This window comes from Stegostoma tigrinum, chromosome 7 (genome assembly GCF_030684315.1).
Source record: "Stegostoma tigrinum isolate sSteTig4 chromosome 7, sSteTig4.hap1, whole genome shotgun sequence".
Lineage (NCBI taxonomy): Eukaryota > Metazoa > Chordata > Chondrichthyes > Orectolobiformes > Stegostomatidae > Stegostoma > Stegostoma tigrinum.
Window position 1 is genome coordinate 54,827,650 of NC_081360.1, and position 26,676 is coordinate 54,854,325.

A 26,676-nucleotide genomic window follows, 5' to 3' on the forward strand; every position below is an offset into this window, starting at 1 on the left:
AATTGCAAGGACACTGGCATTCATCCCGAGACTCTGGAAGGTGCCGGCAGAATGGAAAATTCAAATGATGGTGGCTTTGTTCAAGAAAGGTTGAAAGGATAAACCCAGCACTTACAGTCCAGTCAGTTTAATTTCAGTGATAGGGAAGCTTCCGGAGATGATTGTTCCTGACACAGCTAGGATTTGTATGAAAAAGGTGGGTTGGTTAGAAAGAATAAGCATGCATTTCTAAAGAGAGAATCGTGTTTAACTAACTTCCTAGAGTTTCTTGAAGAGGTAACAGAAAGACTCCATGAGGGTAGTTCTGTCAATGTGGTGCACATGGACTTTCAAAAGGCACTTGATACAATGTCACACAATAAACTTGGCAGGAAAGTTATATGGAATAAAAGGGACAGTAACAATGTTGATGAAAAATTGGCTGAGTAATAGGTAGGAGAATGATGGTCAATGGATAATGAGAGCAGTAAGTAAAGGATACGGTATCATAGAATCCCTACAGTGTGGAAACAGGCCATTCAGCCCAGCAGGTCCACACTGCTCCTCTGAAGAGCGTCACACCCAGACCCATTCCCCTATAACCCTGCATTTTCCCACATCTAACCTAAACATCCCTAGACACTACGAGCAATTTAGCATGGCCAATCCACCTAACCTGCACATCTTTGGACTGTGGGAGGAAACTGGAGCACCCAGAGAAAACCCATGCAGACACGAAGAGAATGTGCACACTCCACACAGACAGTTGCCCAAGGCTGGAAACGAACCTGGGTCCCTGATGCTGTGAGGCTGCAGTGCTAATCACTGAGCCACTGTGCTGCCCATATTGTTGGCCTTTTTAACAGGGATATAGAGAACAAGAGAAAGGATGTCATGTTGAACTTATTAGGCCTTAGTCCTGGGCTCCACATTATAGCAAGGATGTGAATTCATTGTAGAGAGTGCAGAAGCAGTTTACAAGTATGTTTCCAGTGATGAGGAACTTCCGTTATGAGGATAGATTTGAAAAAATGGGGACAGTTCACCTTGCTGAGAAGAAAGCTAAAAGGAAATATGACAGAAGTTTTCAAAATCATGAGCAGGCTGAACATGGTAGATAAATGGAACATGACGAGGAGGACATAGATTTAAAGTGATATGTGAAAGTGAGGAAAATCTTTTCACCAGTCAAATAGTCAGAAAAATGGAATGCACTGTCTGGAAATGTGTGAAGGCAGGTTCAATTGAGATATTCAAGACAGCATTGGATGATTTTTTTGGAAGGGTGTGGGGGAAAAAAATGCAAGAGATTAGCAAACTGTAATGATGCTCATTTAATAAGCTGGTGCAGGCATGATGGGGTGAATGAACTCTTTCTGCACTGTAATACTTCTGTGCTTTCAAACGCCTACCATTGATATCTGCCCTCAAATCTTTGGAAATATATTTTTAAATACATTTGCAGACAGGAATTAGTGAAACTAATTGCTGCAAATACTAAGGTTTGAATGGTAGATACAAATTTAATTCACAGGAAAAATATTTGAATTCACTGTTTGTCACAACAACAGCTAATACAGTGATTTGATTTTTAGAAGTCCACTGCACTGTGAATTGCAGTAGTACCTCGGCCAATTTAGTCCTGTGCCTCCAGCAATGACTTCAGCTGCAGAAATGCAGTCATAACAATCTCACAATCAATACTTGTAGTCAATCAGTTGCTTTATAAATTTAGATCAAAATTGTTTTGCATATTATTAAATTATAAAGAAAAGCACTTTGGAATTAAATATTTTAACTCACAACAAATGATGAATGTAGCTGCTTTGGCCTGCCATTTCCACTTGAGTAACCAATTAATAGCTTTCATTTATCTTGTGATTAACTTGCTTCTATTCACCAATTATGAGTATCAAATTAGTAGTCGGAGTGGGATAGTCAGCCTCTTGGCCTATTCTGCCATTGCACAGGAACATGGCTTGAACTTCACTTCATTGCCTACTGCTTATGTCGTTTGGCTTCTTTGTTAGTTAAGAATCTGTCCAACTTTGCGTTTAAAAATATCCACATCCCTGTCTCCACTACTTCTTGGGGAAGAGAATGCCACAAAATTAATGACGCTCGATCTCTATCTCATCTTCATCTTAAATAGAAGCCCAATTACTGTCAAACTGTGTCCTATATTTCTTGTTCCTTCCTTAAGAAGAAAACAGCCTCTTGACATCTATTCTATCAATTTCATTCTTAATCTTACATGTTTTAATATGATCACTGTTTGTTTTTCTAATTGACAATAAATACAGACCAAATGTTTCCTCACAAGATAATCCTTTGATCCAGGAATCAATCAAATGAACTTGGCTGAAACACTTTTTATGTAATTCTGTTCTTTCTTTAAATGAAGACCAGTTGTTGTACTAAGTACGCTGGTGATACCACTACTAATATCCTTTGCAGTGTGATGAAACTTTCCTACCTATACGGTGCACTTTCTTTGTAATAAAGAACAACACTCCATTTCTTCTTCCTAATCACTTGCTGTACCCATTACTAACTTTGTGTACCAGGACTACAGATACCCCTGCAACACAGAATTTAGCAATCTCTTTCCATTTAAATAATATGCTGCTTCCTAACAAAGTGGACATTTCACATTTTCCCACATTATAGTTCATCTGCTAAGTTTTATCCATTCACTTAACCTATCTCTGTTTGCAAACTCCTTATATTGTTTTCATATCTTACTGTGCAACTGAAAACAAAGAACTGTAAATGCTGAGACCTGAGAAAAACAGAAATTGCTGGAGAAATTCATCTGGTGTGGCAGCATCTGTCAAGACAAAACAGCATTAACATCTTGAGTCTAGTGACACTTCTTCAGAATGGGTTCTGAAGAGGTTTCACCTCACGTAAAACATTAACTTTGTTTTCTCTTTACAGATGCTATCAGATCGGCCAAGTTTCTCCAGCAACTTCTGTTTATGTTTGCTCTGCAACCTATCTTTGTGTCTTCAGCAAATTTTGCAATCATGCATTTGTCCCTACATCCAAGTCATTGATGTAGATTGAAAGTAGTCAAGAAGCCATGACTAGTGCATGTGGCATACCATGCTTTACATCTTGCCAAACAGAAAATTTAAGAATTCTCTTTGTTTCCTGTTAGCTACCCAGTCTTTTGTTCCTGCTAATATGTTAACAGCTACAACATCAGCATTGAAATTATATTTGCATTTTTCATTTAGGTCTGTGGAAAGCTAAATTTCATTTAGAGGCTTCTTATTGCAGAAACCAACCCTGAAGTGAAGGTTGAGTACAAATATCAAAGAAACCCAAAGTTCAATGTGTTTGAAGAGCAGCACTTTGAACAATACATTCATTACATGCTCCTAAGATGCTGCTTGGCCTGCTATGTTCATCCAGTTGTACACTTTGTTACTCAGATTCTCCAGCATATGCAGTTCCTGGTATCTCTCACATTCATTACATGTTTGGATAAGGGTTTGGATTGTTGTTAAATTATTTGCTAATATTTTGAAATGCTGGATATATACCAAAGTAATTGCTTGCGGTAATGGTAATTTTTTTGGTAATTTAGTTATATTATTATTGCTAAGCTGTGGTCTGCTTATGATTTGCAAAGAGGGCAATTTCTGACTAGAAGAGTGATCACGCTTGAAATGATTCAGGTATATACTTCTCAAATAGAATACAGGCACATAGGATTATGTTTTAAGATAGGTTTTTCTGAAATTCTCCCCTTACCTGAATATTTGTTCATATATTCCACAGTACCTCTAAATCTGCATTCCCATCAAAGTGCTAATGCACACACATTTCGTCACCACTTTACACTTTTTCAAGTGTTCTAGTAATAACTGTATAATCTAGCGATAACTTATTTATAGTAAGTTGGCAGGATCTGTGGAGAAGGAAACGGAGTTAATGTTTTGAGAGATATAATTGCTATTCAGATCTTGTAGATTGGGAACATCCTTCCTGCATTTACCCTATTACCAGGGAGCCCAGAAACAGGCTCACAGTCGAAAGGTACACCGTAGACCATTTAGGACTGAGAAAAGAAAAAAGGCATTTTCACCCAGACAATGGAATTTTCTGCCTCAGAAAGCAGTTGAGGCCATAGATTGAATGTATTCAAGAAGGAGTTAGATATAGTTCTTAGGGCTAAAGGGATCAAAGGGTATGGGACAAAAGCAGGAACTGGGTACTGAGTAGAATGACCGGGCCCCGTCATATTGAATGGTGGAGCAGGCTCAAAGGGTCCTCCTTCCTGTGTGTCTCTGAATTGTAATTATTTTGCAGCAAATGTACTTTTTCTAAGTAGAGATCTTGATAACAATTGAGAGCTGTGACTTCCATGAACTTTGTTTAAAATTGCTATTGGTAATCCAGTTTACTATTTTCATACTGTATCAGTGATAATGGGAACTGCAGATGCTGGAGAATCCGATAATAAAATGTGAGGCTGGATGAACACAGCAGGCCCAGCAGCATCTCAGGAGCACAAAAGCTAACGTTTTGGGCCTGGACCCTTCATCAGAGAGGGTCTTCATCAGATGAAGGGTCTAGGCCCGAAACGTCAGCTTTTGTGCTCCTGAGATGCTGCTGGGCCTGCTGTGTTCATCCAGCCTCACATTTTATTATCTACTGTTTTCATACTGCCAGTTTGTGGATTGCTGTGGCTCAACAAGGCAGCTTATCAGCACCTTTGCAAGTCAGCAAGGGACGGGCAATAAATGCTGGCCCAGCCAGTGACACCCATGTCCCGCAACTGATTTTTTTTCAAGGAATGCAAAAAAAATTGATAGAGAAACTCAGGCCCACTGAAAAATATTTAATTAGAAATTGTGATGAGCTACACATGGGCAAAGAACCCTTTTTGTAACTGGTGAAATTGTCTCATCAAAACATTTTTGAATAATAAAATATATTTCTGCAGAGTGGATTTTTTAAAAAGTTTTACTCAGTTCCAATGGCCTGCTTCTACAAATGTGCTTTCATACAGCTGTAACAATTAGAATAGTTTAGTACTGAATTTGACAAGTCTACCTTCAATTATTTTTGTTTCCTCATTATCTGTGAGTACTCAATGTCTATTAAAATATTTCTTCTTTCTAGGTAATCCTCCCTCTAGTTTTACACATTCAATACTTAGGTTGCAATGAACCTTCTTTGTCATAAAATTTATGACAATGAGATATCCAACTGATCAACATAATTTCAATACTTTATCATCCCTGGTATTTAGAGTTTTAAAGAAGTAAATTACTAATGATTATTTGTTTACTATACATAACCTTAGTTTTGAAATTCTGTACTATGTGATACAACGACTCATCCTTTTCAATTAATTCGGCTTTGTTGTTTAAAACTGTCTATGAAGGTCCCAATTTTAGTGTCTGTTTACAGTTAAGTAATGAGCTTATTATCACTATCAATAATAAAAATTATAAATAAAGTCCACTGCCAAGATTTCCTCTTGCTATGTTGTGTTTGATAGATCAATGCCAATAATTCTGATCTTTAGACAAAGTCGATTTTTAAATAAATACTGAACCAAAGAAATCTTCACAGCATATTTATAATGCCGCTACATATAGCACCTAGAGCAATTTTAATGCTACTGTATTGTCAATGCTGAATAACGTAAGAAATGAAAACAGAAAATGCTGAAAATTTTTAGCAGGCTAGATAACATCAATAAAGAAAGAAACAGTTTTTTATAACTCATTTGTGTGAAGTGGTACCAGACTGCACCAGCGTTTATACCCCGTCGCTTGCTTCCCTTGAGAGAGTGGTGGTGATCTGCCTTCTTGAGCTGCTGCAGTCCATGTGTTGTAGGGGGATCAACAATGCTGTTAGCAAGAAAATTGTACGATTTTGAGCAAAAACATTGAAGGAATGACAATACCTTTACACATCAGGATAGTGAGTGACTTGGAAAGGAACTTGCAGATGGTGGATTCCAATATCTTTCTAGAAAGAAGTGGTTGTCGGTTGGAAAGTGCTATCCAAGCAGCCTCAGTGAATTTCTGCCATACATCTTGTAGATCAGACACATTATTGCTACTGAATGTTGGTGGTGGGTGGGGTGGATGTTTGTGAATGTGGTGCCAGTCACCTCTGCTGCTTTGTCCTGGGTAGTGTCCAGGATGCAGACAAGCTTTGAGGAATCAGGAGTTGAGTCATGCATTGCATGTTCCTAGCCTCAGATTTGCTGTTGTGGCCACTGTATTTATACACAAAGCCTTGTTCTTTTTCTGGTCAATGGCAAATTCTAGCATGTTGGTGGTGAGAGATTCACTGATGATAACATGAGTGAATATCAAGAAACGGTAGTTAAATTGTGTTTAGATTTTATGTATTGGTGATAGTCATTGCCTGGCTATTTGTGTGGCACAAATGTTACCTTCCAACTTTCCTGGAGATTGTCCAGGACCTGTTGCATATGAACATGGACTGCTTCAGTATCTGAGGAGTCATGAATGGTGCTGAACATTGTGCAGTCATTGGCAAACATTCCTACTTCTGAACTTATGATGGAGAGAAGGTCAATGATGAAGCAGCTGAAGATGTTTAACCCAGCACACAACATTGAGGGACTCCTGCAGAAATATACTGGAGCTGATGTGACTGACCTCCAGCAATCATAGTCATTTTCTAAGTGCCAGGTATGAGTCCAACCAGCATAGACCTCTTCTCCTAATTCCCATTTACTCCAGTTTTGCTCAGGCTCGTTGATGCCACACTCTATCAAATGCAGCCTTCATGTCAAGGGCATCACTGTCTTAAATTCAGAGATAATGGGAACTGCAGATGCTGGAGAATCCAAGATAATAAAATGTGAGGCTGGATGGACACAGCAGGCCAAGCAGCATCTCAGGAGCACAAAAGCTGACGTTTTGGGCCTAGACCCTTCATCAGAGAGGGGGATGGGGTGAGGGTTCTGGAATAAATAGGGAGAGAGGGGGAGGCGGACCAAAGATGGAGAGAAAAGAAGATAGGTGGAGAGAGTATAGGTGGGGAGGTAGGGAGGGGATAGGTCAGTCCAGGGAAGACGGACAGGTCAAGGAGGTGGGATGAGTTAGTAGTTAGATGGGGGTGCGGCTTGGGGTGGGAGGAAGGGATGGGTGAGAGGAAGAACAGGTTAGGGAGGCAGAGACAGGTTGGACTGGTTTTGGGATGCAGTGGGTGGAGGGGAAGAGCTGGGCTGGTTGTGTGGTGCAGTGGGGGGAGGGGACGAACTGGGCTGGTTTAGGGATGCGGTGGGGGAAGGGGAGATTTTGAAACTGGTGAAGTCCACATTGATACCATTAGGCTGCAGGGTTCCCAGGCGGAATACGAGTTGCTGTTCCTGCAACCTTCGGGTGGCATTATTTGTGGCACTGCACCCCCCTACCTACTAACCTCATCCCACCTCCTCGACCTGTCTGTCTTCCCTGGACTGATCTATCTCCTCCCTACCTCCCCACCTATACTCTCCTCTCCACCTATCTTCTTTTCTCTCCATCTTCGGCCCGCCTCCCCCTCTCCCCCTATTTATTCCAGAACCCTCACCCCATCCCCCTCTCTGATGAAGGGTCTAGGCCCGAAACGTCAGCTTTTGTGCTCCTGAGATGCTGCTTGGCCTGCTGTGTTCATCCAGCCTCACATTTTACTGTCTTAAATTCAGTTCGTTTATCCATGTTTGATCCAAAGTTGTAATGGTTCAGGAAATGAATGGCCCTTATGGAATCCAAACTGGCATCACTGAACAGGTTATTGCTGAGCAGATGCTGCTTGATTGCACTGTTGATGAAACCTTCCATCAATTTACTGATGATCAAGAGCAGTCTGACGGGGCAGGGTGGGAGTGTACGGCTTAATCAGCAGGTTAGATTTATCTTGCCTTGTATGTGCAGGGCATACCTGGGCAATTTCCATGTCGTCAGATAGATGCAAGTATTGTAACTGTACTGGAACAGCTATGCCTGTGACGTGTTCTGGAGCACAGTTTGTGTTTGTTTCCAAAGCCTTTGCAGTATCCAGTACATCAAACCATTTCGTGATATCACACGGACTCAATCAAATTGGCTGAAGACTAGTATCTGTGATACTCGGGATGTTTAGAAGAGGTCAAGGTGGATCATCCATTTGGTACTTCTGGCTGAAGTTTTCTGACTGCTTCAACCTTATCTTTTGCATTGATGTGCTGGGATTCCACCATCTTTGAGGATGGAGATAATTACTAATTCCAGTGAGTCATTGAATTGCCTACTACCATTCACGACTAGATGTGGCAGGACTGCTGAGCTTAGATCTGATCCGTTGGTTGTGGAATCACGCAGCTGTGTCTCTCACTTGCTCTTTATGCTGTTTTGCATGCAAATAGTCCTGTGTCGTATCTTCCTCAGCTTGACACTGGAGTTTTGGGTATGCCTGGTGCTGCTCTCCGCATATCCTCCTGCACTTTTCATTGAAGCAGGTTGGTCCCTCCGCTCAAAAACAGAAATTGCTGGAGAACTTTATGGTCTGACAGCATCTGTGGGGAAAAGAAAAGCATACTTAAAGTTTCAAGTCCAGTGATCTGTGTTCAGATTGACTCAAAACATTGAATCTGATTTCTCGGCATAGTTGCTACTAAACCAGCCGAGTTTCTCAAGCATTTTTTGTTTTGTTTCAGATTTCCAGCATCTGCTATTTTTTGTTTTTTATTTTTTTTTCTGATCCCCTGGCTTGATGCTAATGGCAGGGTGGAAGATACACCAGGCCGTGTGGTTGCAGATTCTGTTGAAGCACAATTCTGCTGATGGCCCACAGTGACTCATTAATGCCCAGTCTTGAGCTGCTAGATCTGTTCAAAATATGACCCATTTAACACAATGACAGTGGAACACAACACAATGTAAGGCACTATTAACGGGAAGCTGGAACTTTGTCTCCATAAGGACTGTGTGGTCCCTCTTACAAATATGGTCATGGACAAATGCACCTACAGCAGGCAGATTGGTCAGAATGAAGTCAAGTCTGTTTTTCCTTTTTGTTGGTTCTCTCACCAACTACTGCATTGTCAGCCTAATAATTATGTCCTTTTGAACTTGACCAGCTCAATCAGTAGTGGTGGTGTTGAGCCACTCTTGGTGGTAGACATTGAAATTTCCCATCAGAGTACATTGTGCACTCTTGCTACCTTCCCTGCTTTTTTCCAAGTGTTGCTCAATCCAAAAGAACAACGATCCTTCCGCTGATAGAGAACGTTGTGTATAAGAGGTGTCCTTGTCCATATTTGAACTGATGCCGTGGAATTTCGTGGTGTCCCGAATCTAGGTTATTGTGTTAAATATTTGCAAGGAGGCAGGGTGCAGGTAAGCATGAAAATGACTGAAAAGTTTTGTAGGATCTCAACACTTGGTAACTCTGTCCCACCCGGAGCCATCCTCAAATGATCAACCTTGGGACTCTTGAAAGCAATGACTTCAGTTGGGAGAAGGTCAAAGGTCTGTGAGCAGGAGGGTGACAATCAGGTCTGGGAGTGACTGGACACTAGTGATCAGAGCTGTTAAAGACTAAAGGCAACCTTAAGGGGCTTGCAGAGTACTTCTGTTCCATTTCCTCTGTAAGGGGTTTTGAAAATCTCACTGACTGAGACTGACAGATCTGACATCCATTTCACTGCTGAATGCCCTGACTGTAGCTCCTAGGGTCCTAGAAATTTAGCTCCTAGAATCTGATGTAAAAATATCACTCAGGTGTTTTATTGTTTCATGAGGGAATACTCAGATGTGTTAATATCAGACAGCATTAAAGTGGCAGCTTGCAAGTATGGAGGAGGTTAAGGCCTCATTGCAAACATTTTAGTTTTGAAACTCTTCTCACATGGTGAGAGAGTGTCCACGTTGTTACAAGTTCAGAAATTGTCGTCAGAACGGATATCAGACACTAATTCTGTAGTACATTTTTGCTATAACTCTTCAACAAGATGATGATAGACTTCAGTTCCCAGTCTACTTTTTTTCCTCTTGAGATCAGCACTATAGATTAGATCATTTTTGCTGGAATGGCTTGAAATTGTTCTCTATGTATGTATGTATGTATTCATGTTGGTTTACAAACAGTTAATCCTGGCAAAAAAAATAAGTCATTTGAAGTTAACATGAAGGGAAGTTTCTTTTTATGATTTTGTGAATTAGTAAATACATTTTCTGATTCAAACTGTTAGCCATTTCTGTTGATTTCAGAGAAATTTTATGATCATTTTAGTTGAATTATTTGTACATACTTTCATCCTAAAATTGTCTATAATGAATATTGTTTATTAGCAAATACTAGACAAATAGAGACCAGAGAGTTATCCTGAACTCTACCCCTCTCCATGACAACATAACCTTGTTTCTTCTATCCTCAAACTGATCTTTAATTCAGTTATCCCTCACTTAGAATCTTCAGCTAACCCCTTGCTGTTTTATCGCACCTTCTCCTATTAGGGTCCTTATTAAATAAACTTCTGAATTTCAATTTACTGTAGGAGTAAGGCAGCCACTAAAGCCCTACATTTTAATTACTTTACCTTTAAAACAACAATCTTCCAGAACTTTTAATGTTCATATTGTTATTGCTGCAGCATAGTCTGGAGCCCACAGAGTCCTGAGAAAAACCTGACACAGTTGACTTTGAGGGAATTACCTGAGAAATTGAAAATTCCATTGTGGCAATAACCCTAATTTGCATCCCTCTGAAAATGATCCTTAAAGTCAGAGATTTCGAAGGATTCAAGCTCACTTATGCTTCATGGTTACGTAGGAAATATTAGGATTTAAAACCTACTGAAATTCCTGTCCAGCTATTAAATTGAACCAGGAATTCAGCACTGATCACAGTCCTTCAACTTACACCCTGACCCATGACATCCTGGATGCCCTGACCTAACCCACCCTGACTTGACAACCATTCCCCTTGGGGTAACACTGCTGGCCTGTATCATTTGTGTTACCCTCCCCTCATACTACACTGACTGGCACGGCACCCTTTCCATCCCACCATGCTCCCTGAAGTGATGCCCCTTTTCGATCTGACCACTTTCCCCTGAATTGACGTCAATCCTCTAAACCTGTGTCATTACCCATCACCCCTCACGTGCAACTTACCCGACTCACTGTCAAAGTAGATGATAGCAGCTATTGGATATGTTTGCATGGAAAACGGCACATTTACTCCTGGAAGAGGGAGGTAGTTTCAAGGATGATCTTCTCTGGCATTGGCTGTAAAGATTCCTTGGATTGTTCTTTGCTGTTTTGTGAAAGATTCCAGTCTAGAAATGACCATGGTGCCATCTGGATGTAAATATGCATCTGTCTGATCAGTGTTGGAGGTAGGGCCATGACCTCTCCAATATTAGCATAAATTATGAAATAAATATATACAACATTGGCAATACTGTGTAAATGCAACTTTTTTTTGGTTTGCTTTGAAATTACACAAGTTAAAGTAAGTTTCTCAGGATTTTCCTACTGCCTAAAGGCAGAGCTGCTGCTTGCTCTTTAAAAGGCAAATAACAGTCAAGATTTGAGATGAGGACACTTCAGTACTGCTCCAACTCCCCAGCTGGGTTTTCACATCTGTGAGCCCAGCCATATTTTTATCAGGTATCAGATATGGACTGGCCTTCACAAGGGACACACAGAGCCCATGGGAACAACCAAGCTGCAGCTATCCAGGATGTTTGTTTTGAAGTTAACCAGATCAGGCTCTTTGCATGAGGATAAGACCATTTCTGGTTGGATGGAGTCTAGAAAACTATATGCCTGCCTTCAACACACTTTCAACTTTACCAGGGCTCTTGCTAGCTACTCACATCCAGATGCCGGAGAGTTATCTGAAATTGGTCTTGTAGATACCTTCCCCGTGAAAATTGCATGCCACCTGTTGACCTAGCAAAGTCCAATAGGGCCAGGAGGAGGGAACAGCAATTTTCAGCATATCCTCTGGGATCATGATCAGAGGAATTTTGGAGAAATTGCTATTTACTTGTATATCAGTCTAAGTAAGAGGAATGAATTATGATTTATTAGATTGGTTCTCTACAGTTAGGTTAAAGTTAATTATCCTGCTTATTGATTTCTCATTCTCGATTGTTCACTGCTTTGCCTCTTTGGTTATATTTCCGCATGTTCTAGCTCTTCGTATCTTTTCTGTCACACAGAAGCACATATTTGTTCATGTAGATAGCCAATTATGTCTATCAACTAGGAAGCTGGACAATGGAAAGTATGTTCCTGCTTTGGAGAGCTGTGCTGACAGCCTTTTGCAAATATGGATCCTAAGAAACTACACTCGTCAAGAAGTTTTCAGGAATATATTTTACAGCCCAACTGATTATTTTCTTTAAAATAACATTCAAAAATAGAGGTCAGTAATCACGCTTTGTAAAATTCTGTTTTGATAGCGAATTAGTATTTATAGTACAGTGCTGATTAGTATAGTCATATGTAACTTTTCAATTATGTTTTGATTCATATATGCAGACAACAATTATCAGGAACGGTTGGTTGGACAAAATCAAAACACTACGGGACTTGGCTACATAATTGAAAAGTTACAATTTTCAGTAAAATGTGTTTGCTTTTTAAAATCTTATGACGTGACTATACTTTAGAAATACTTTACTGGGTTTTGGATCATCCAACAATTGTGGAAGATGCTATATAAATTCAAGCCTTTCTTTTATAATCCATAATAAAAATCCCAACAATCACTTTGTTGCCACGCTTTCAATATATTAAGGGACTTTTCTGTGTTTGTTTCCTTTAAAAAAAACTTTTTTTATCTTTAGAATTGACGAGTCAATCATGGTCAGCTTTTGAAATCATATTTTAAATGCACTGAAACTTTGACACAGGGAGCCATTCATTAAGTTTGCAGATGACACTAAAGTCGGTGGAGTGGTGGACAGTGTGGAAGAAAGTTGCAGGTTGCAGGGAGACTTGGATAAACTGCAGAATTGGCCTGAAAGGTGGCAAATGGAGTTCAATGCGGATAAATGTGAGGTGATTCACTTTGGGAAGAATAATAGGAAGGCAGAATACTGGGTAAATTGAGAGATTCTTGGTAGTGTGGATGTGCAGAGGGATCTTGGTGTCCATGTACATAGATCCCTGATAGTTGCCACCCAGGTTGATAGTGCTGTTAAAAAGGCTTATGGTGTGTTAGGTTTCATTGGTAGAGGGATTGAGTTCCGGAGCCATGATGTCATGCTGCAACTGTACAAAACACTAGTGCAGCCTCATTTGGAATATTGTGTGCAGTTCTGGCCACCCCATTACAGGAAGGATGTGGAAACATTGGAAAAGGTGCAGAGGAGATTTACCAGGATGTTGCCTGGCCTGGAGTGCAGGCCCGATGAATAAAGGATGAGGGACTTGGGTCTGTCCTCATTGGAGAGAAGGAGGCTAAGAGGGGATCTAATAGAAACATACAAGATGATCAGAGGATTAGATAGGGTGGACAGTGAGAGTTTTTTTCCAAGGATGATGACTTCAGCTTGTACAAGGGGGCATAGCTACAAATTGAGGGGTGATAGATTTAAGACACATGTCAGAGGCAGGTTCTTTACTCAGAGAGTGGTAAGGGCGTGGAACAATGTAGTTAACGCAGCCACATTAGGGGCATTTAAACAGTCCTTGGATAAGCATATGGATGAGGATGGGATAGTGTAGGGGGAGGGGCTTAGATTAGTTCACAGGTAAGTGCAACATCGAGGGCTGAAGGGCCTGTTCTGCGCTGTATTGTTCTATGTTCTATGGAGGTTAAAGGAGTTTTTACAAGAGGAATTTCAGCTCCAATGTGTATGCTTACAGTGGAAACTTCCATATAGTGAACAGCAGGTATGTCCTTGCGGTTTTGATCCTGAAAAGCTTAATTATCATCATTGTTTACGCTTTCCAGAGGTTTTGAAGTGATTCAAAGGTTATGGTGCTTGTATATTATATAAAATACTCATTCAGATAAGTGGAGTGGCAGCAATGGTTCAGTGGGTAGTACTCTTGTCTCAGTTAGGATATGGTGGTTCAAGTCCCACGCTGAGGCTTGAATACAAAAATAAAAGCTGCCGATGTAGTATGGAAGGAGTTCTGGACTGAAAGGCAGTTTTTAGGATATGACAGTAAATTAAGTCTTGGCCTACTTTCTGTGTAGACATAAAAATCTGTGGTACTATTCTGAAGAAGAGCAGAGGCGTTACCCCTGCAATCCTGGCTTATATTTATCTCAACCTAGATCACAGAAACTGATTTTTTTTTTGGTTATTATCATATTGCTGTTTGTGGGGGATTACTGAGTGAATAATTGGTTACCGTGTTCATTACATTACAACAGTGATGGTACTTCAAAAGTATTTTATCACCTGTACAGCTTTTTTGAGACATCCAGTGATTATTGAAAGCACTGTATAAATGCAAGTCATTTTTCATTTTCTTCATCTCAATCACACAATTATGTTTGAGTTATATTACAATACCAAAGTTATAAAGTAAAACAACAATTAGAATAAGAATGATTTCCTGTAATGAGTGTCAGTTTATGAATGGGTATACCTATAAAGCATGTTCCAGGATTTTCAAAAAATTGTGAAAAATAGATTAATACAAGGTTGTTGACTTGCTCACCAAGCTGGCTTGATTTTGTTGAGACATTTCACCGCCATGCTACGTGACATGATCAGTGGAGCCTCCAATGAAGCGATGTCATTCTGCTCCGCTTGGAATTTATACTGTCTGGTCCATTATGGTGAGTGCTGTCATTTCCAGTTTTGACCTCTTTGGGGTTTGTATATGAGGTCCACTACCATATGTTAGTTTATTGAAGTATGGGTGGAGAACCATGCCTCTCGGAATTCCCATGCATGCCAATGTTTGGCTTGGGCTACTATGGTTACCTTGTCCCAATTAAATTGATGACATTCCTTGTCTGAATGTACTGATATTCAGGAGAATTTGTCGTGTCGTTTTGCTGCTAGCTGATGTTCATGTACTCTAATGGCTAGTTTCCTTCCTGTCTGTCCAATGTAATGTTTGTGGCGGTCATTGCATGGTATTTTATAAACCACGTTTATTCCGCATGTTGTGGGAATGGGGTCTTTAATCCTTGTAAGTGCATGTCGTAGAGTGGCTGTGGGCTTGTTCAATCAACAAACATATAAGAATTAGACCCCATATACAAACCCAATCAGATCAAAACCGGAAATGACAGTACTCACCATAATAGACTGGATAGTGTAGATTCCAAGCGGAATAGAATAACATCGCTCATCGGAGGCTCCACTGATGATGTCACCTAGCATGGTGACAAAATGTCTGAAAGAGCCAGCTCGGCGAGCAAGTTAACAACTTTGTCAACAACCTGAGTTACAGATGTTTGCCAAAACTTTAGATTTATATGTGATTGAACAATTACATTGAAGAAATCACTTAAATCTACATTTCATTTTCCTTTTGCAGTTGTAGATTACATATAGTATTCTAATGCACCACTAACTTTATAAAATTACAATCTTACCGAAGTTGTTCCAAATCTCACTGACTGACCAAGACAATAGGGCTCAATAGTTCCAGCGTCCTTGATGAATTGCTGAAAGTCCAATGGAGAGATATTTCAGACACCAATTAATTTCAATTTAATCCTATCTAAAATCCTGGAGCCTGCCGGTTTAAATATTGTTGGGTGCCACAGGATGGCAATTCCTGCCAACAACTGGTTATCTGCGTCAGATCAGCCCATATATATCAACTCATTGTGGAATGGGTGCAGAGCCCAAAGCCACTGTTACCTGCAGTTTACAAATACCAGTAGTGTGCAGGCTAAATTAAATGGCATCTGAACCAAATGCAAAGCTTAAGTCTACAAATGTTTCTAACCTGTAAAGGAGATGTTAAAATGCATCAAAGGAGGGATACATGTAGTTCCGCTATAATGCGTGTTTTGTTAACGCAAATTGGCTGTATTGTGATTGAATAGTGGATGCTGTTTGGATAACGAGAACTTTCTGCTATATAGGGCAAAGTGATTTTCCGTAGTAAATTCCCTATAACCTGATTTTCCATGGCGATTTTCTATAGCACAAGACCACACAAGAACACAACTATTGCATCACAGGGTTCACCTTGTCCTTACCTACCATCCCAAAGTATCCACATCCAGAAGATCATCAGACATCATTTCCGCCATGTCTAGTGAGATTCCACCACCAGGCACATATTCCCCTCCTCTCCCTTGTCCATCTTCTGCAAGGACAGTTCCCTCTGGAACACCCTGGTCCACACTTCCTTCACCCCCAACACCTCTCCACAGCCCTATGGCACCTTCTCCTGTAACCGGCGAATGTGCAACACCTGTCCATTTACCTCCACCGTCCCAGTATCCAAGGGCCCAAACACCTTCTAGGTGAAGCAACATCTATACTTCCCACAATTTAGTCTACTGCATTCATTGCTCACAATGTGGTCTCCTCTACATTGGGGAAACAAAGTGTAGACTGGATAACCACTTCGCAGAACATCTACGTTCTGTTTGCAAAAAAAGACACTGAGCTGCCTGTTACAAACCAGAAGAACTGCGGATGCTGGAAATCAGGAAAAAAAAACAGAAATTGCTGGAAAAGCTCAGCAGGTCTGGCAGCATCTGTGAAGAAAAAATCCCAGTTAAGGTTTCGGGTCCTGCGACCCTTTCTCAGAATGACCCTGCCCCACTAACAACTATTCACCCTCACAGCCTGATTGTTACTAACTCCTTTGTCTGTCCAACTGCTCTTCTCTCTCTCTGAGCTCTATCATATCATTTACTCCCTACCCCATCCCCCTCCCTATTTTCTGCATCTAAGCCAATGTTTTCCCAGTTACCGTCTGAAGAAGCGCCACTGGATCTGTAACATTAACTGATTTTTTTTTCTCCGTAGGTGCTGCCAGACCTGCTGAGCTTTTCCAGCAACTTCTATTTTAGTTTCAGACCAGTGTTGGAACTGGCTTTTAGCCCCTGTACTTGTCAAGTTTTGAAAGAAAGAAATGCAATCATGTGTCTCACCCAGACTGATGTCTTTTCTCCCATCATTCACAGTTTGACCTACAGTTCAGTTTATTGTGTTACCTTCGAAGCTCCCTTTGACAGCTTCAGGTGTCAAATTCCTGATACACTGTCCAAAGCGCCACTTTTATCCAAAGTCTACCTTTGGCTAGATCACTTTTTCAAAAAAAAAGCATATTTTGAGGAAATGTTTGAGTTACACAAAAAGATGGGTAGACTGGGATTGTTTTCTTTGGAGCAGAGGAGTCTGAGGAGGGCCTTGGTTGAGATATGTAAAATTATGAGGGGCTAGATAGAATAGGCAGAAAGGAACTTTTCCCTTGAAGGTATCAATGACCAGGTGGCATAGATTCAACAGATTTTCTGAAGAAGGGTCTAGCCCAAAACGTCAGCTTTCCTGTTCCTCTGATGCTTCTTGGCCTGCTGTATTCATCCAGCTCTACACCTTGTTATCTCTTTACCATAGATTTAATTGAATTGAGTTAGATTTATCGTCACACGTACTCACATGAATACAGTGAAAAGTTCACAAGTTGCCGCTAATTGCACTATTTTAACTACACAGGCACCTAGCTACAGATTCATGAGTCCCAACACTTAGGAAAAAATGTAGAAAAATAAAGAAATAAAAAGTCCAGTATTACAGTCCTTCCATAATAATATAATTTAAAAAAGAAAAATAAATTGAAAGAATTTAAGACACAGTCTCCTGCATTTCCTGCACCTCATCCCTCACACCCCACCCCCACAATAACCGCCCAAAGAGAATCCCCCTAGAACCTCACATACCACCCCATGAATCTCCGGATACAACGCATCATCTTCCGACACTTCGGCCATCTACAATCCGATCCAACCACTGAAGACATTTTTCCGACCCCACCCTTGTCTGCCTTCCGGAGAGACCACGCACTCCGTGACTTCCTTGTCCGCTCCACACTCCCCTCCAACCCCGCCACACCCGGCACTTTCTCTTGCAACAGCAGGAGGTGCTTCACCTGCCCCCACACCTCCCTCAGCCCCATCCCAGGCCCCAAGATGACTTTCCACATCAAGCAGATGATCCAGCCTCGGGTAACTGTCTGTGTGGAGTTTGCACATTCTCCCCGTGTTTGCATGGGTTTCCTCTGGGTGCTCCGGTTTCCTCCCACAGTTCAAAGATGTGCATGCTAGGTGGATCGGCCATGCTAAATTGCCCGTAGTGTTCAGGGGTGTGTGGGTTATATGGGGACGGGGATGGGTCTGGGTGGGATGCTTCAAGGGGCAGTGTGGACTTGTTGGGCCGAAAGCCTGTTTCCACTCTGTAGGGAATCTGATTCAATTCTAATTCACCTGCACATCTGCCAACGTGGTATACTGCATCTGCTGTACCCAGTGTGGCTACCTCTACATTGGGGAAACCAAGCGGAGGCTTGGGGACTGCTTTGCAGAACACCTCCGCTCAGTTCACAATAAACACCTGCACTTCCCAGTTGTGAACGATTTCAACTCCCCCTCCTATTCCTCAGATGACATGTCCATCCTGGGCCTCCTGCAGTGCCATAATGATGCCACCCGAAGGTTGCAGGAACAGCAACTCATATTCCACTTGGGAACCCTGCAGCCTAATTGTATAATGTGGATTTCACCCGCTTCAAAATCTCCCCCCCTCCCAACTGCATCCCAAAACCAGCCCAGCTCGTCCCCGCCTCCCTAACCTGTTCTTCCTCTCACCTATCCCCTCCTCCCACCTCAAGCCGCACCTCCATTTCCTACCTACTAACCTCATCCTGCCCCCTTGACCTGTCCGTCCTCCCCAGACTCCCCTATCTTCTCCTCTATCCATCTTCAGTCCGCCTCCCCCTCTCTCCCTATTTATTTTAGTGTCCTCTCCCACCCCCCATTTCTGATGAAGGGTCTAGGCCCGAAATATCAGCTTTGAGCTCCTAAGATGCTGCTTGGCCTGCTGTGTTCATCCAGCCCCACACTTTGTTATTTTGGATTCTCCAGCATCTGCAGTTCCCATTATCTCTGATCACAATTTAAGACAAAGTCCATTTCACAGCTCAGGGCTTGAAGACCCAAACCCTATCAGAATCCCTGGCCGGACCCACCATGATGCTGAAGAAAACATCACATGGAATCACAGACGGATTGATGCCACTACAAAAAGTTCCAGACCAATGCTGATGTAAACAGCCACCAAAAGGATTCCCAGGCTGCCCCTGAAGCTGCCCAAAGAAACACCAGGCTGGGTCAGACTAACCATGCCTCCATAAAGATGCTGCAGAAGCCTCAAGCAAACCTGGGCAATTGGAATCCCAGGCCCGCACACGGCCATGAGGAAAAGCTGGATCCAGACCACATTCTCTGCTGCAGCAGCCTCCTGGAACCTCCTTCCTCACCAGGAGCCACCAAAAGAAGCTAAGATGAACTTGATGTTAGAAAAAAAAACCCAAAAGCAGGGAGAAAAAGATGCACTGAGCCTTATGATAAGAAGCAGATGGGCCCGGAGCCTGCGTACTTCCAACCCTGCCGCTGTCATATTTTCTGGTAAGGTAAGTGTTAGGAGTTTTAGAAGGGATGTGAGGAAATTGTTTTTCACCCAGAAGGTGGTAAGAATCTGGAATTCACCGCCTGGAAGGGTGGTGAAGGCAGAAGTAATATTTCAGAAGTATTTACACTTGTGATGCCAGGACATACAGTGTCACCAATTTAGCAGTGTCATGGTCTGCATTGGAGATGACCTCATTGCTAAATTCATGGGTCCCTTTAATGGGATTCCAAACTAACATTTAAAATAAACATTAGTTCCTTCATATATAATTTAGGGCCTTATTCAAATTACAGGCCAGTTTTTCAAAATGTGTTGACTGAGTGGGGTAGGAAGTAGGTCAGGAAGCCTCCTGTGCCACCTTGTGGTTAGAGGCCGCTCTGCAGTATGGTTACACAAAGAACAGACACACAGCTCCAACATGAGACTCCAGGCAGCTGGTCTGCCAAATCAGTGGCTAATGAAAGCTTTAGAAATCCGGATTATATGCCAACTCAGTATTACAAAACATCAGATGCAGAGCAATCTCCAATTTTTATCAAGGAGGACAGTCAGTCAATCTGCCCCCCATACCCCCCTACTATGACCTCATGATCCTGGGCTTCAGATAGATGTGTTATGAGCTGCAAACAATACCTGATGCTGCAGACAACAAAAATGGTGCTGCTGTACAAGCTCAACTCTCACTTCTCTGGGATCGGGACCGTCCCCAAAGTCCTTGAATCTGGGGAAGATTCACTGCTGCCCAGTTAAGCGCCTAATGTAGCAGGGCAGACAAAATAATACAACACAAGTATAATGCGACAGCTCATCACCTACATTAAATTCTACCCAGAGAGTCAATTCAAATTTATTTACAGTTCTGAATCAAATTAAAATTTAAGAAGTGTTTCTTTTTCCTGAGAAATCATAATGTATTCCATGATGATTGCAATTCAATGAACTACAGATTACAATGTCTTTTATCATACAAACATTTAAAAAGAGAGTCAAAACAAGATTCAGTTGTTTACCATGTTCTCTCCATTATGCAATGATCCTTGCCTTCAGGCATTTTCCTTCAAGTAATTTCTGTAGAAATTACTTTTGGTTATTTGTTACAGTAAGTGAATCTTACAGAAGCTAGTTTTAGACAAGCCTCAGGTCTACAGGATAAGGTGCGTAACCAATGCATTCTATAAAATATGCAGCTGATAGCTAGCCAAAATATTTACATAACAAACTGTAGAGCTGGATGAACACATCAGACCAAGCACAATCTTAAGAGCACAAAAGCTGATGTTTCGGGCCTAGACCCTTCATCAGAAATGGGGGAGGGGGAGAGGGCTCTGAATTAAATAGGGAGAGAGGGGGAGGTGGATCGAAGATGGATAGAGGAGAAGATAGATGGAGAGGAGACAGACGAGATAGAGAGGCAGGGATGGAGCCAGCCGAGTTGAGTGTCGGTGGGGAGGTTGGAAGGTGATAGGTCTGTCTAGGGAGGATGGACAGGCTTCCGTAGGCAGGTACTAAGAAAGGTGATGTGGCTGTAATACCTGGTTTGCTTCAGGACATGGTTAAGCAGTTTCAAGGCCAAGGAGATTACAAGAGAATTGCAGTGGGAGAGAGATCCCCTGAGGTTTGTCCGGAGGGAGGAGGGTAACTTCTTCAGGTTAGGCATCCCTAGAAGAGGCTTCGCAGTGAGGTTAAAATTGTATCAGAGATCTCTCCCTATTTATTTCAGAATCCTCTCTCCCTCCCCCATTTCTGATGAAGGGTCTAGGCCTGAAATACAAGCTTTTTTGCTCCTAAGATGCTGCTTGGCCTGCTGTGTTCATCCAGCTCTACACTTTGTTATCTCAGATTCTCCAGCATCTGCAGTTCCCATTATCTCTGATAGAATTTTTACGGTGTTTCTTTTCAGGATTGTGCAGCCGACAGCAAGATTGGGTATTTTCAACTAAACTTGCAACACTTTACTCTCGTATCTCTATGATTCACTTTAGTAAAGTGTTGTTGCAAGTGATAATGCATGAGAATCTCACATATATACCATTTTGATAGTTTGCCCTTTATTCTGTATTGGAATGTAATCCTATATTTACTGCAAATTGAAGATTTACAAATGATCATCATCTTGTGAATTATAATAGGTGCTTGCTTATATTTTTACTTATGGACCAGTAGGTCCTTGCTGTAATGACCATGGATCATAACTGTGATTGCTAATGGATATTTTTATTATGTTTAAAGAGAACATGCAGCCAAGAAAATGACCAGAGACTCTAAATTCTGAGCAACATAATTCAGTGACTGTCTGGAAGGCCTATGTGGCATATAGCCAGCTTAGAGGAAGACCCTTGAATTTTACATTGTTGTGTGTTGAAGAAGCTTCACAAAGGAGAAATGCATTGTAAACTGAAATGTAATCTCCTGTGAATCGTCTCAAACTGTGAACACATTGGGAGAAAAGAGACCACTCTGGGTGAGAGATATCGTTGTGTTTTCCCCTTCAAGAATACACAAGAACAGGGGTTAAAAGTCATTTTCAATCCTAGTCTGTTAGTGAGTGAAAGAATGAGGTAAAGGTGTGAGGATCACAACTGTGAAAAGCTCTAATTATCCCTGTGCTGGAGAAAAATGACAGAAAATTTTGCTTTGCTGGAAGCTAAAAAGAAAACAAAGCCACAGTTAAAAGGAAACAAGCTAGAGGGCTTTCAGCTGACCAGCAAAGCCAAACATCTCAAAATCAATTGCTTGCTAACCAATATCAGTGGTACCTGTTTGACCTGACCTCACCCCTTCAAGTCCCTTCATCTGTCCTTAATAGTTCACAGAGACTGATCCATAGATTGTTTGTCAGTTTAATCATTTTTTTGGATTCACCTCTCATTTCTGACCTGCGCATATGTGTGTTTGTGTTATTATTTATTCTCATGTTTGGAAGCTAATTTTCTTGTTACCTCATGAAAGGTTAAATTGGCTGCTTCTAAAACATAAAATCAATTGGTCTGTGAGAACACCGTCCATAAGAGAATGGGTCCTTTTATGAATTAATCTTGTTGCGAGTAACTGAGCTGGAGACAGGTGATAAAAGAAAGGAACTGCCTCCTCATCTGGGAGCTTGACATTTGGGGTGACCTCGCCTGGGGATTGGTTTTATCATCACTTAGCATTGTTAATAACAGAGTGACAATATAGACATTTAGCGTTGCCTGTTTCACTTTAGCATTATTTTTCACAGATTTCTCTTCTCTAGATTCCATTCACATAGATCTCTCCCCCAGTTCTTCTGCTTTTGCCTTCAGTCCCTTTTCTCTTTGCTGTATCCCTACCTCCCAGCATTGCCTGCTTCCAGGCTTGCTGGTGCTCCAGGTCTCACTTCTTCTCCCCTGGTCCTTGCTGCCCAGTGTCATCGCCCACACCCCACCCTGGCCTCTGTTCTTGCCTTAAGCCCCGGGGCTCTTCTCATTGCTGGTTCTGCTCCTAGCTTCACTGCTGCCTTTGCTCATTTCTGAACTCTCACTGAGTTTTTGAACTGTGTCTAGTGGCAACCTTTGGTCAGCGCAGATGAGTGTGCACTTTCAGCTGATACCTGCATTATTCAGTTTGTATCACTAGATGGAGCCCAGTCAATCAAAAAATACTAACATGATGAAGGTATCTCATATTTCTTTCATGTTTGGTAGTGTTTGTGTTGTGCAAGTGATTCCAGCCTGGAATACACAATCATGAACATGTATAGTGCAGAATTTCAACCTGTACGTTTTCTTTTCAGTGCAAGAAATATCTAAAGGAAGTGAATTTTGAATGAATCATTTGCTTTGTGACTGAAGGTGAACTATCTACATGCTGAGAATAAAAAAAGTGTAATTTTGTAAATAAATATTGTTACTTATTTTAATGAAACAATAAGTTATAGCAGCTTTGTGCTCAAGATGAGTAGGAGGCCTCAAACATCTCGCAAGCACTGCTATTTTTGGGACTGTTACTCAGATGTGTTAATAAACATGCAGATGCACACCATGGGATTTTTTTTTAAAGGGGTAGTTTTATACTTGATATCCTTTTGCTGCTGAGCAGAGCTCCCTGTTTCTTGTGTCCTGTTCATTATCAACTTTGTAATTGCTGGATAAATTATATTGACTCATGGGCCCTCAACTCTTAGAACAGTACAACATAGGAACAGACCATTCAACAGTGCCCACCATGGTGTCGTTTCTAAATCAATCCCATCTCCCTGCACGTGGTCCATATCCCTCTATTCCCTACCTGCTCATGTGTCTGCTTAAGTGCTTCTTAAACATCACTATCATACTTGACCCTGCGGCCCTAAAGGCACTCTCAATCCTATGCTGGACCGCAAGTTGGGACTTTGATCTATCAATATTGGACTGGCACTCCAAATGATTTGCAGTGTGAGCTTTGCTGTCTTTTACTTGGAATAAAGCCATGACCGTCACCAGCAAGTTACAATATTTCTCAGCTAGCTCAGTCACAGCTTCATGGGCTGGATTGCACATGCTCCCCTTGGTAGGACTTCTCTCCTTGGGCCTGAAACTGCCCCATGTGTGGTAAATTTACCCAGTTCCTCTGACTCTGCTCTCGAATTTTGGCCTGCATTTGCTCAATTTTGTCCTTGGCATACCCTAGGTCTTCCTTAGACTTTACGTTTTCAACTTCTCTCCCTTTCACTTGTTCCTACAGCTGGCTGTGGTTGTAGCCTCACTCAATTTGTAAGTCTGCTTACCCAACTCTCTTTGTCTCTCTCCCACCACATCCTCCTCCTCAAAAAAGAAAGCTATGATGGATCTAAGACCTGATACTGACTAAAATGTGGTATTTGGACTACTTCCTTTTCAGATATTTCCATAGGGTGTCCTCTCACTCTGAGCTGTTTGCCATTATTTTGCTATGCTGTGCCTCTAGGCTTGAAGGAATGTAATTTTAGCTGATATTGTGTTTAATGAGTTTTTCTTTCAATATAGTGAAGTCTGCAATAGGAACTAATAACTTTATTTTAGAGGATTTAAGTCATTGCGTCTGTACACAGATCTGCCAATGAGATATACTGAATGAGTTGGTATGATAGACATAAGGGTAAATGGGTGTGTTGTTGAGGGGGGCATGGATTAGGGCTTATGAACTATAAAGGACAATGGAGTGAGCATAATGACATGGGTTAGCATAGGGAAAGAGAGGAGTCATGAAGGTGGCAAGCCAAACACAGGCCAACATAGAGGGCATAAAGGTATGCGGTTTAGCAAGAGGTGTGTGTGAGGGAGGTTTGAGGAGTTTTAGCTCGAGGTTTTTTTATCTTTATATTAAACTTCAACTCAGTGCCAGCACACCAAGGCATATGCTCCATGAAGCCAGCCTTTACGTGCAAAAGTCTACTTTTGCACTTTGGCATCACCGGCCAGCCTTTCAGGGATTCCTGCCACCCAGAACTGTAACCTTCCAGGTCACATTTTCTCAGGTCAGGTTTATGGACCTGGGAGATGTTGTGACTCTGCACTGCTGACCCAGGAGTGAAAATTGAGGCTTTGTTGTCTCCATTTCCATGAGTTTGAAAAAGTGGGACTCATTGTGATGCATATTATGTGGCCATTTTGATTGTTTCAAAATGTTTGGTGTTATTTTTCCAGTTGATGGATTAAAAACAATTATTTGACATAAGTCAATCTTTGTGGTAGTTTGGCTGTTATTTATCCTGAGCTTTCTATTGAAAGTCTATTGAGTTACCCGACACAGGAGACAATTCCAACTATTCTCCTGTTCTAGCTCTTTGGAAGAGCTGTGCAATTAATCCTACTCCCTTGCTCTTCCTCTATAACCTTTTGAATATTTGCCTTCAAGTATTTATCTAATTCTGTTGTGGCTATTACCAAGTAAACTGCCACCATCATTTCAGGCAGTGCATTCCAGATCAAGATTTCCTGTATTTAAAAAGAAGGCTGTCCATTCTGGTTCTTTTGTCAATTACTTTCATGTAAACAATTTGTTTTGTATGGACAAGTGTGAAGAAAGTTGTGCTTGTGTATAAATTGGGATTTGGATTTCAAACTAGAGACAGGGGTCTGAGTCAACTCTGTGAAGGTATTTATTTTTAAAAGATTAGGAAGTCATTTGGATAGTGATCTAAATACATCATTTCTAAGATGGCATATAATTTCAGCAAAACTGTTTAGCAGAAACTTGTGGTGTTAATAGATGAATACTGTTGAATTTATGACAGAGTAAAAATATTAAAGCATTAGCTTAGTTGCGACTTCAGAACAGAAGGCTTGAGGTTTCGATTCTAAATGGTTCAAAGCTCAGTTTGAGGTAGAACAGTTCATGCTAGCTGAAGATTCAAGTCAGCTCAGGAGAAATGTTTTAGTGTGGATTTTCTAAATCAGGAAAACTTGTATAGAAGTTTTCATTTTAGGATTGAGAAAGTTTGGGTCGTCAGAATTATGACAGGTTTATGCAATTAAACTCTGAAAGGAATAATTTTAAAAAGAACTGTGAAGTGTCTGTTAAGTAAGTATTTAAAAAGAAAACTGAGATAAGAACAATATATTTTTGAACTTGAGAATTTGTACTAGCTCGTGTTGGGAAACACGTCAAAACTTTGTTTTGATATGTGTTAAGATCTGTCCAACTCTTCAATACAATATATTTATTTTTTGTTATTTGTGCAATTATGTTCTGTTGCTAAAGAACATCTGTATCTCATCTGTCTCAGTGACTTACCACCATGGTAAAAAACTACAAAAATTATATGTTTAATGCATCACCCTAGGTTTCAGCCTGAGATAGGACTCATCAAATATTACCATCAGCTGGGATGATAACAAAGGGGGTTTAAATGTTTAATTGTTCGTCTGTGTTTTAGGTGTTTATTTTTATACTTATTGATTTGTCTCCAATTTAATGGTTCTAGTTATGTGTTTGTGAATTAAAACATAAAAAGGTCATTTATTTTTACACACTTCCCCCAGAGGTTTAAAATCAGTGTTTGTCGCAATCTATTACACAAGCAAGGGTAGTTATAGACAAAAAAAATGATATCATTACAACTTTGTATTACTTAAAACCCTTTCATAGCAGGTCTGCAGTTTGTTAGATGAATT

The 26,676-nt window shown here is 41.1% G+C and overlaps 1 protein-coding gene across 7 annotated transcripts in view; it reads left to right on the plus strand.

The window, feature by feature from the left end:
• The window catches only part of galnt13 (UDP-N-acetyl-alpha-D-galactosamine:polypeptide N-acetylgalactosaminyltransferase 13), a 406,679-nt gene that overhangs the window by 315,129 nt on the left and 64,874 nt on the right, over nt 1–26,676 (plus strand). For 2 of the 7 annotated variants that reach the window (XM_048533832.2, XM_048533838.2), the window contains one exon: nt 12,176–12,381. The exons of the other annotated variants lie outside the window; for them this stretch is intronic. In XM_048533832.2, coding sequence (XP_048389789.2) covers nt 12,176–12,361 — 186 coding nt within the window. In that variant the 3' untranslated portion in view covers nt 12,362–12,381. The remainder of the gene's footprint in view (nt 1–12,175; nt 12,382–26,676) is intronic. 7 annotated transcript variants of the gene reach the window in all.